We start from the raw sequence: 12308 nt of genomic DNA on the forward strand, positions 1-12308 counted from the left end.
ACAACACATGTAAATCAACTATGCTCCAACATCAAAAAAATTTATTTAAAAATAATAAAGATACAATGAAACAGGTAACTAGGCAACACTCAGTACTATCTGACAGACAGAATTAATTTATCTCATATTTTTTATGCTCTCATCCTCACTACAAAAACCTACAACTTCTATTAAAAGGACTAGTGGAGAAAAATAGTTTTCATTAATAAGAACAACTCTTGGGTTAATAATAACATTACTGAACATCAACCTTGTTCATTAAAGGATACATGACAAATTATCAACGTTATTGCTAAAAGTATATACCCAACTATGGTTGTGATTAGGCCTTCAAAATGAGATGCTTGGACCTAGACAGAAGAAAATAAATAAAATATTAATTTTACTACGTGGCCTATATCCGTTAAACAATGTTTATTAAACAATCCAAGTTGACTATATAATTTCCTATAACTAGAAAACGTCCATAAAATCCCCTCTGGATGACAAAAAACTGGATTCTCCCACTGACTGAAATTTACTACAAGAAGATGAGGAAAAGTTAAAGAGTAACACTTTGCTCAAGCAGACAAAATCAGAGTACAGTGAATTGAATTTTACAAAAATAAAGAAGCTGTAACAGTCTGCAGCCTAGTCCACCCTGAAGCGGACCCGCTAAAGGCTGAGGGCTGAAAGCAGCAGCACGCGGCCTGGGCTATCCATGGCCACGTGCAGCCAAGCCACTCTGTCTCCTACCGCAACATTTACAGTGTTTGCTCTCTAAATCTGTTTCATTCTCAGCTTACAAAGAGCAAGAGCTTGGATCGCGGCGACAAACACTGCTCACCTTTTGGTTCCTGAATTTCACAAAGCAAGTGCTACTAAAATGTATCAAAGTATCTATCTGACTTTTCAAGTTCTCTCATTCATCTAGTGAGAATCTGGAGAGGTGTATTAAATACCAGAACATGTCACTTTGCCATTTCGGAAACTTCAGAATGTGATCTCTCAGGATTCACACACACAAATGGACCAGAATGTTCCAACTATGCTAGCTGTCCTTAAAGGACTAACTCTTTCTGGGGAACCTCCCCCCTCCTCGAAAATAGTAGTTGTCCATCCCAATATTCACCTACCTCTGAAAAATAACCATAAATATCAAAATTAGAGCAAACTATTTAGAAGATACCACAGCTCATCATTCTGACACAGATCAACATTTTTAAAAACTGATTAATATCTCGTTACTTTTCTAAATTCACTATGGGGCAATTAGGGAAAAGGGAGAGAACGGATCTCACAAGCCAGTGGTCAGGTGAAAGGTCAGTCTGTAAGGAAGCTTCCGCACAGCATGTCTCCCGCCTGCCCCACAGAGAGGAAGACTGTGCCTCACAGAGGTTCAGAGAACACCTCCCACACCTCCCAACATTTCTATGTCTTGAGCTGCTTTTAGCTTAAGATGTGAACAAGATGGTGCTGGATAACTACTCCTTCATGTAAGGCAGACAAAGAAATGAAGTAACTCTTTACAATATTACTTACTTACTCAACATACATCAAATTTGGGGTTTAATTACTGAAATCAGGTTTGTAAAAGTATCATACTCACGTGTTCTTCAAATCCCAAACCAACAAGGGAAAAGTGGCCGATGTGGTAAGGGCAAAATGCTAAAAGGGGGGAAAAACTCAATGAAAACTTCAAAATCAAAACAATGAACACTCCTAGTACCAACCCCACTAAAAAGAACAAGGGTTCTTAGAGAAATGAAAGATCCCAGAACCAAAAATGTACTGCCTGTGGGATTCTCTAGAACTAGAGAACAAAAAAGTTACCAAGCTCTAATAAGCTCATGGTGAAAGGACACAAGAACCATTGTGAAAAGGGTCTCACAGGCCAAAGAGAAGAAGCTGTGAGCATCAAAAAGAACTCCAAAACTAAAGAAAACACTGAATATATACAAATCCGTGAGTTCATAATATTCAAAAAAGGGAATGCCAAAAATCACAAGAGGAAAAAAAGCAACGTAACACAAAACACTTTGATCAGCAAGGAAAGTAGTTTGTGCTAATAATTAAACGAAAAGAGCTGCACATCTGACCTGCTGCTTCAGATTAACTAAATTGTTCCAACTGATAAGAACAAGCTTTTCTTTATTAAAAAACCAGCCAATGAATGTTTTAAAATGACAGAATTTGAAAATTATCATTTTTGCAATGCCTAATAAAAATAAATTAATCCAGGCAAATATCAATGGCTAATAAAATTATTAGCCAAAAAGTTGATGGAACACTAGATATTTGCATGGTACTAAAATACCACTTCCCACAGATTACTTTCTGGTGGTTAAAGGGAAACATGAAACCTAACAATAATGGCTTCAAGATACCATGACCTGAGCCACAGACAAAGGTGGAGAACCAGACATCAGGTACCTCCTGATATGTCGTATTGTCAGGCAATGCATGACCAGTGAAGGTTTTGTCCTACAAGTATTGACCCTGAATCAAATCAGGTCTTAGATCTAACTTCCAGTTTAGAGGAAATACAGAGACAAAGGAGCAAGGCAGCAGGCGTCATCAAGAAGTAATTAGAAAGGAGCAGACCGTGAGGCACTCAGAGGATTCTAAGGTCAGCCTGCAGCCTGTAGTCTCTCTCTAGGACACCCAAAACACAGTCTAACAATGACCCAATTCCATCAGACTCCACCTTGAAGAACTGCTGGAGGAACCTTAGTTATTTGACTCAGTTTCCCCATCTTCCCCCAAAGCAGAGAAACCTGTGAGCTACATCAACTCCGCCTTCCTTTCTCTCCTGACTCCCAACTGGAGGGACTCAGCGCTGTCACAGAAGCCTCACGGCTACAGCTGTGCGGTGTCTGGAAGTCCCGGCATTACTGGAATCTGGCTCTGAGGGGAGTGACACTCGGGCTAAGTTCACTGTCTTTCCTCAAACCCGCATCTCTCTCTGCGACAGCTCCCAAGCCAACGTCTCTGGTAAGAGCTTGGTCAGGACTTTAACAGATTAAAAACAAGACCTTCTGCCACAGGAAAGCACACACAGATAATCAGCACAAAATTAATTTCGAAAGTGGGACACTGTATATTCTCAAGTCAGTCTAAAACCAGCTGCTACAAAAGGAGACAGAAATGCCCAACAGAAGTAGAGCTGGCAGTAACAGCAGTCAATGCTGCTTAGGAAAGAAAGAATCTATATACCTAGGGCCTTCCTATGCCAGATGACTGTCTAAAACTCCTTTCATATATTCCTAAGGTTAAAACAAAACCAAACCTGTAACAAGGTCCGAGAAAACTAAACTCCTATCATAATACCATAAATAAAAGCAAAACATCACTTACCAAAAACGAGAATGAACAGTGTGTTTAAAGACACCACCCAAAAGACATGTTCCTAAAGAAAAAAAGGATTAATAAGACATATTCATCTCCTATTGGATTTACATTTAATTCACTTAGTTAAGAAGATTGAAATTTTTACTACAATCTTGAGATTTCATTCAGAAATTACACATAACTTTTCATTTTTCATTAGATAGCTCATGTGTGTGTGCTAAGTTGCTCAGTTTTGTCCAACTCTTTGCAACCCTATTGACTGTAGCTTGCCAGGCTCCTCTGTCCATGGATTTTCCAGGTAAGAAAACTGGAGTGGCTTGCCATGCCCTCCTCCAGGGGATCTTCCTGACCTGGCGCTCGAACATGCAACTCTTACATATCATGCATTAGCAGGTGGGTTCTTTACCCCTAGCACCACATGGAAATCCCCAGATAGCTCCTAAAACTAAACCTAAAGAACTCGAAGTTCTTAATGTCACATATTTAAAAAAATCAAATTAATCCATAAACACTTCCTCTTCAGAAATTAATAATATACCATGAACTGTATCTCATAAACACCAGATTTCACTTGTATCACATGACACTAAAATATCCAAATAAAGAAAAATTTGAAAACCAGATTATTTCTGAACAACATATTAATGTAAACTGCACAGCACTTCTTTCAGTGTCCAGTGTGTTTTCATGCCTTCTTTAAGGTCTCTCATCTATGAGAAACTGAAAGCAATAAAGGACAAAAGGTGGCTCAGTGGTAAAGAATCCACCTGCCAATACAGGAGACATGGGTTCAATTCCTGGATCAGGAAGATTCCCTAGAGAAGGAAATGGCAACCCACTCTAGTATTCTTGCCTGGAAAATCCCACGGACAGAGGAGCCTGGCGGGCTACAGCACATGGGGTCACAAAAGAGTCAAACACGACTGGGTGACTAAACAATAGCAACCTTCTATACTGACTGTATAGAATCATAATCCCTTATGATTATACAGTGGAAGTGAGAAACAGATTTAAGGGACTAGATCTGATAGAGTGCCTGATGAACTACGGACAGAGGTTCATGACATTGTACAGGAGACAGGGATCAAGACCATCCCCAAGAAAAAGAAATGCAAAAAAGCAAAATGGCTCTCTGAGGAGGCCTTACAAATAGCTGAGAAAAGAAGAGAAGCGTAATGCAAAGAAGAAAAGGAAAGATATACCCATTTGAGTGCAGAGTTCCAAATAGCAAGGAGAGAAGAGAAAGCCTTCCTCAGTGATCAATGCAAAGAAATAGAGGAAAACAACAGATTGGGAAAGACTAGAGATCTCTTCAAGAAAACTAGATATACCAAGGGAACATTTCATGCAAAGATGGGCTCAATAAAGGACAGAAATGGTATGGACCTGACATAAACAGAAGATATTAAGAAGAGGTGGCAAGAATACACAGAAGAACTGTACAAAAAAGATCTTCACGACCCAGTTAATCACGATGGTATGATCACTCACCTAGGGCCAGACATCCTGCAATGTGAAGTCAAGTGGGCCTTAGGAAGCATCATTACGAACAAAGCTAGTGGAGGTGATGGAACCCCAATTGAGCTATTTCAAATCCTAAATGATGATGCTGTGAAAGTGCTGCACTCAATAGCTCAGCAAATTTGGAAAAATCAGCAGTGGCCACAGGACTGGAAAAGGTCAGTTTTCATTCCAATCCCAAAGAAAGTCAATGCCAAAGAATGCTCAAACTACTGCACAATTGCACTCATCTCACACGCTCATAAAGTAATGCTTAAAATTCTCCAAGCCAGGCTTTAGCAATATGTGAACTGTGAACTTTCATATGTTCAAGCTGGTTTTAGAAAAGGCAGAGGAACCAGAGATCAAATTGCCAACATCCGCTGGATCATCGAAAAAGCAAGAGAGTTCCAGAAAGACATCTATTTCTGCTTTACTGACTATGCCAAAGCCTTTAACTGTCTGGATGATAATAAACTGTGGAAAATTTACTTAAAGAGATGGGAATACCAGACCACATGACCTGCCTCTTGAGAAACCTGTATGCAGGTCAGGAAGCAACAGTTAGAACTGGACATGGAACAACAGTCTGGTTCCAAACAGGAAAAGGAGCACGTCAAGCCTGTATATTGTCACCCTGCTTATTTAACTTCTATGCAGAGTACATCATGAGAAACGCTGGAAGGAAGCACAAGCTGGAATCAAGATTGCTGGGAGAAATATCAATAACCTCAGATATGTAGATGACACCACCCTTATGGCAGAAACTGAAGAAGAACTAAAGAGCCTCTTGATGTAAGTGAAAGAGGAGAGCGAAAAAGCTGGCTTAAAGCTCAACATTCAGAAAACTAAGATCATGGCATCCAGTCCCATCACTTCATGGCAAATAGATGGGGAAACAGTGGAAACAGTGGCTGACTTTATTTTTCTGGGCTCCAAAATTACTGCAGATGGTGACTGCAACCATGAAATTAAAAGACGCTTACTCCCTGGAAGGAAAGTTATGACCAACCTGGACAGCATATTAAAAAGCAGAGACAGTACTTGGCCAACAAAGATCTGTCTAGTCAAGGCTATGGCTTTTCCATTGGCCATGTATGAATTTTGGAGCTGGACCATAAAGAAAGCTGAGTGCAGATGAATTGATGCTTTTGAACTGTGGTATTGGAGAAGACTCTTGAGAGTCCCCTGGACTGCAAGGAGGTCCAACTAGTCCATCCTAAAGGAGATCAGTCCTGGGTGTTGAAGGACTGATGTTGAAGCTGAAACTCCAATACTTTGGCCACCTCATGCAAAAAGCTGACTCATTTGAGAAGACCCCGATGTTGGGAAAGATTGAGGGCAGGAGGAGAAGGGGACGACAGAGGATGAGATGGTTGGATGGTATCACTGACTCAATGGACATGAGTTTGGGTAGGCTCCAGGAGCTGGTGATGGACGGGAGGCCTGGCGTGCTGCAGTTCATGGGGTCGCAAAGAGTCTGACATGACTGAGTGACTGAACTGAACTGAAACTGACTGATCTAACCTTGAATAGGAGCTCACTAATATAACCTTCTTACTAATCTGAGAATTATCATCAGATATGTTGCTCAAATCCTCAAGCTATGAAGCCTCAATTCCTATTCTGGCTCCATCCAGAGGCAGTTTGAGGAGGGCCAATACTGTGGACGGCAGAGGGAAATTATTTGGGTCCATGACATTGCTGGGCCCCTGGATCAAGCACACCTGAAGCCCATCCTTTCTCTGGACTTCCTCTTACGTTAATAGTTTTAGTCCACTGGAGTTTGGCTACTTGCAGCCAAAGTTATCTTGATAACCAAAGCTATTTAAAAATCCCAAAGGGCAAGTTCTGTGACTTTATATCACAGAACCTGGAAAAAACATTATTTTGCCTTAAAGAACAGGTTCTTCGAAGAACTGCTCTTTTCCTTAGAGTGGTACTCTTTATTGTTAAGGTAAACATAGGTGAGGCTCAGCAAACAGGGCTCTCTCTGTGAACATCTCAAAGCTGCTCTGTTTTCACCAGTTCAGGCATTAAAACACAGCAAGCTGGGACATTAAAAGAAGGCCAAGTTTTCTGAATTACCATCAAGTATTTCATTTTCTTTTCTAAAATTCAAATATTTTTAATAATTTCGTTTTTAAATAGTGTTAACTTTATGCTTTGCCAATATTTTCAATACACAAAAAAGGCTTTCTTCAATACACCAAGTAATCAAAAATCAAAGGGCATTTTGACCTTAGTATAAAAAGCAACCATATATTGTAAATTTGAGATCACTGAATCACTAAGACAAATAAAGTTACAATTCTATTATTAAAAAAGATTAGCTTTACTTACTAGAAAAACTAGTGATCCATCAAGTCCTAGCATCTAAAATAAATAATAAGCATTAAATCAAGATTCAATAGGGTTTTTATCTATTTATGAAAATAAATTTTATTAAAAATAAATTTTATTTATTTATGAAAAAAGCTCATTTTCCTCTCAATATCTTTAAACATAATATTTACCCACTACTTTCCAAAAGAGCCTATCATTTTCAGAGAATGAAAAACTTATCATAGGAGTTTTATATTTTGGATCTCCTTTTAATCCAAATTATATAAAGTTAAAAAAAATTCCATCTTGGATTTTTATTCTTACATTAGATATGGAGCCAGTAAAGATTTCATGATACACTGTACTGTTTTGTTAACTGAAACATCAGAATAATACTTATATTTAAATTGTTACCTCATTTTCAAAAGTCCACAATTTCAAGTTACAAATTTCATAAGTGAAACAAGGTTTGTACCAAAAGGTAGAAAAGGCATTAATAGATCTTTATCAAAGTATTTGTAATATTTTCATCACAAACAGTGTATCACTTAATTTCCTCTAGAAACTGAAGTTCTGGTAATTGTCTCCATCAAATGTAACTGTAAAATCAGCGTATCCATCTAAATACGGCCAACTTTAAGACACACATTAGAATTAAAACACTAGGACACTTAATAGACAGACGTCTTACTCGCTCCCACGTAAGCTCTTCTGCGGCTCGGTCCCATTCTAAAGCATTCCAGTTCATGTCATCTGGAAATATAATTTAAATATTACTTCTGGAATGTGAGTTTAATAAATAATAAAACATTTTCTTTTAAGTTGTGTTTAACAGTGTTTTATAACTGTTGTTAAACACAACAGTTAAAACAGGCTAAACCAAAGTTAAAATTTTTCCATACTGAGTTAGGCAATTTTTAGAAAACATAAACACAGCATACAAAATAAATTAGATGATTCCAGACTGTGACATAGTGCTAGAAAGGACATAAATAGGATTATGTGAAATAGAGGAATTCAACAGCTCTGCATCAAGAATTTGAGAAAAGCAAAGAAGCCAGGCAACTAGAACTCTGTGGGTGAAGAGGAGGGTGGTAGAGGATGTTTACGAAAGACAGATGGCGATAGAATCTTATTGATACAAAAGGGAAGTGAAGCCTGGATTTTATTTTGTTCTTTAGTGTAATGGGGAAATCACTGACAGATTTTAAGGGCAAGAGATCAGTACAAACACTGTGTGGAACAGGAAGGGAAGAGGGTCCAGGCAGGACCCACTGCATGAGACAGCAGACGGAAACCAGGGTCGTCACCGGGGCACTGAAGCTGCACTCTCAGAGCCTCTGAGCATACATACACCCACCTCTCCCTCCAAAGGCCCCCTGCTCCCACTATACAACTGGCTTCCTCTCATCCTTCAAGCCACAGCTCAGGTATCACTTGCTCTCAGCTACCCAGGGAATTATTTCAAACAGATCTCTCCTCAGGAGCACCCTCAGAGCAAGCTGCACATTTATCACACTGTGTAATAACAGACTTCCTCACTTGGATATTTCTACTTCATCACCAGACCAGAAATTCCAGGAAGGCAAGGACCTGGTGTCTGCGTGCCTGGTGCAGAGGGAACACTCAGCAATGCTAAGTGGGCCCAGAGACAGTGCACCGCTTGACAGGAAGCCTCTGGGGCCAGAGAGAGAAAAGAACATGGTGAACTATTGACAGCTGGCTGGTGGGCTAGTCTCGGACATTCTTTTACATTCTAGAATTTTTACATACTGCCAGAAAATTAGTTTCTCTGGGTGATGTCTGGCCTGCAGAATACACTTCAAGAATTTTTCTTTAATAAGAGAAGTTGCACTGACTCAATAAAGATGGCAAAGAAATAAGATAAAATGGTAGTAAATTCCTTTTTTAAAAATATAGTATCTACTCCAACTTACAAGTAACTTCTTCCTATCCATCCTATAAAAAGTCCTGTGTGAAGAATCTTCAAACACAAAACATGCCCTGCTTCATAGCTAAAAAGAATGTCATGCTTATGAATGCCCATAAATGCAAGTCTGCTAAAATAAGTAAAATCAGGTTAGAAACAGAACTTCAAACCCATGAAGGTTTGAAAACTGCAGCCCTCCCCTGGGGAGTGGGGATGGACTCATGGTCGTGGTGGAAGGGTGGGGACAGGCCACAGCCATTACCCTGCGCCCCGTTGTTGGCGTCGGCTGCATCCTCCCCGCCTGCGTCATCTTCCTCCTCGTTCTCCTCCTCCTCCTCCTCCGCCTGCTCATCCTGGGCATCAGGGTTTTCCCCCACCACCGCATTCTCCGCTGGGGGGTTAGCAGGCTGCTCAGGGGCAACATTTTCAGCACCATTTCCTCCAGCTGGAGCCTAAAATGACAGAACAGACCAGAAATTTGGCTAACTTGTTTTGCTGTATTTCCAAACTGCACCATCCTTTCTAAAAAAACAAAACTAGCAAACAGACAAAAACTCTACTAAAATTCCAAAACATCAGATCTCAAGGGCATCTCTCCTAATGTATCTGAGTTTGGACCAACTTGGTAACATAAGAACACAAACTCACTTAACAGTATACACGTTCATTTGGTATAATTTAGAGATTAACATTTCACAAAGCATTATAGAAAATAAATGAACAAATCTGGCTATTTTGAATACATCATTTCATAATCCTTCTTTATAAGGCAATCTTTTGTTTTTACTGATCACTTCAGGGATGAAAATGTATTTATGCACTCTACTTGCTTGTTTACACACATACTGATATATAACTTCTGTCATCAGTTAACACCTGAGGAAAGATTTCTCATGTCTGAACTGTAGGTTAAGCCTCTCCACAGAAACATCGTCAGTTCCCACACACTCACTTCTCTGCCTCTTGCTGAATTCTGCAACCCACCAAATGCAACAAAGACCCAGCTGCAGTTAATTAAAACACTGAACTCCTATAAAGGTAACAAAGACTCTAAGAGAACTGTGGTCAATGCTTCAAATATGAGATACAATGATGAAGTATTAACACTAGGTTACAAAAAGCATGCTTGCTTTATAGTCCCATTTTTTCATACGTGTAGTTTTCAAAGAAGCTGTATCCTTAAATCTGTAGGAAAAGGGTATAGCGGAATTTGATGAAATCAATCCTAACATGAGAAAAAGCTAAGGTACTTAAATGAAAAACTGTCGTTAACTATTTATAGAGTTAATTTTATAGTCAATTTTTTCATAATAAAAATTTTACAAAGTGCAAATTGTTTTTGTATGTGTCAGTTTTTGTCTCTTTTACATCTTTGGCCCTGTAGTTTCTCAGTAAACAAGATACTAAAAATCATTTATCATACCGTCCTCTTCTTAATGCCTCAAGCAAATGCTCTTGATCTTGCATGCCATTTCCCATTAAGAAAAAGTAAAATTGTACAAGACTGTTATCAACAATATTCCTTTTTTTCTACTGTTGGTAATGTTTCTACCAAGACAAAGGTGAGTTGTTTCACACATGAAGAAACTAATGAACAAAGAGGGCAAGGGGCCTCCTTAATGTTAAGGAGCACATCAAAAGGACATGAAGGAGATCCGGGTGTTAACTCCCAGGCAGCGGTTAGCCCAGGCGAAGTGAGTGAAGGCGCACTTGGTACACAACCTCACACTGCTCCTGGTCTCACCAGGAGACTAACAGGCAAAGTCACAGCCACACGCTTCTGATTTTTCACGTCTCCCTTAAATTTCTCCCAAACCTTGTCATTGTCCTGCTTCGCAATGAGGGACATGGGAGTCAAGGGTTTGGATCCTGGAGGGGAACAATAATTCTTATGTCCCACCCAGATCACATGAACTCAGGAACGCAGGGGTTTACCTCATTCTGGTGATGCCCAGCAGCATTGAAGGGCGGAGCGGCGTGCTCCAGCCATATTGGGGCTCCCCCATGGACGATTTGCTCTCGTAGCCACACCAGGCTGATGAACGCACACAGTGTGCATGTCACCACAAAACAACCCTGCAAACAATCCGCCAACAAGTTGTCCCTGTTTTATAAAAAAGGTATATAGAATTACTCCAAAGAACACTTCAAGTTAAGAAACCAAAGGTAACAACATTCACTTTATACAAAAATCTAGAAAGAACAGCCAGAAAAGCGGTAACTTTTTGGTGAAAATCAGTCTCTCAAAAAGAGTTATTTCTGAGGATGGTGGCCCTTTATCTATAAGAGGGTCAAATATATTTATATATTTGTATTATATATGTTTATATTATAGAAGGCAAAGAATAACATCAGAACTACATAAACCAGCTAGGCAGCCTCTCTTTGAGGATGACTGAGAAAAAGGAAGGCAGCAAGCAAAAAATAAGAGTAGTCAAATATTTGACAAAGGTATTGACAATGCATGAATTTACTAAAGATAAATGACTCTGCCCAACACTTACTAAGAATTTCCTTATCCTTATTTTATACACAAGTTTAACCAATTTGGTTGGCTCATACTTAAAACCCATGAAAATGAACAGAATCAGCAAATCAAAAAGAGGAGCCTCTAGTAAGGTCCAACAGGAAGGTTGAGAGACGCACAGTATACAACATGTGAGGCAAGAAGCCTGTGATAAGCTTTACCAATGCCTCATTTAGAAAGCAGACTGAATTTTGATGCTAAACTGCAAATATACTAAAAGTATATTAGCTTCTCAACAAATTCTGACAGATATGTACAATTCACATGACAATACAAGAGTATTACACTACTGAACACGTATTTGTTCTTTTCTTCTCTGAAGGAGCATATCCTTCCCTGGTCTATGTCTGATTTTTTAAAATAATTCAAAGGTAACTCAAGAATTTTGGGAGCCTTTGGAAAATTCACTACCATAACAAAATGACATTTTTCCCTTCATGGAGACTTAAGGAAGGGTCAATTTGGGAGACCTCGGCCTTTAAGCTCCAAACTGAAATAATGTGGTCCTCAGATACTATCTGAAATATATCTTAATAGAAAGAGGAATGATAATCACCCCACCCTGGTAGGGAACCTTCCAGACCATTAAAATTTTGATAGGCGGGGACCTCTCTTGACTCCTGCCTTGTCACCAGTAGTAAGAACAGCAACCAGTCACCGCAGGCTTTAACAGGGACAGACTCCTGGTAGAATCCT

The 12308-nt window shown here is 39.4% G+C and overlaps 1 protein-coding gene across 1 annotated transcript in view; it reads right to left on the reverse strand.

The window, feature by feature from the left end:
- Positions 1-12308, reverse strand: part of MARCHF6 (membrane associated ring-CH-type finger 6) — an 82533-nt gene that overhangs the window by 38300 nt on the left and 31925 nt on the right. The window contains exons 6-12 of the mRNA XM_043887936.1: positions 11021-11189; positions 9348-9537; positions 7847-7908; positions 7174-7206; positions 3337-3388; positions 1589-1647; positions 270-350 (exon numbers count right to left, since the gene is read on the reverse strand). Of these exons, the coding sequence (XP_043743871.1) occupies positions 270-350; positions 1589-1647; positions 3337-3388; positions 7174-7206; positions 7847-7908; positions 9348-9537; positions 11021-11189 (646 nt within the window). The remainder of the gene's footprint in view (positions 1-269; positions 351-1588; positions 1648-3336; positions 3389-7173; positions 7207-7846; positions 7909-9347; positions 9538-11020; positions 11190-12308) is intronic.

The sequence above is a fragment of the Cervus elaphus genome, chromosome 25, assembly GCF_910594005.1.
Source record: "Cervus elaphus chromosome 25, mCerEla1.1, whole genome shotgun sequence".
Taxonomy (NCBI): Eukaryota; Metazoa; Chordata; class Mammalia; order Artiodactyla; family Cervidae; genus Cervus; species Cervus elaphus.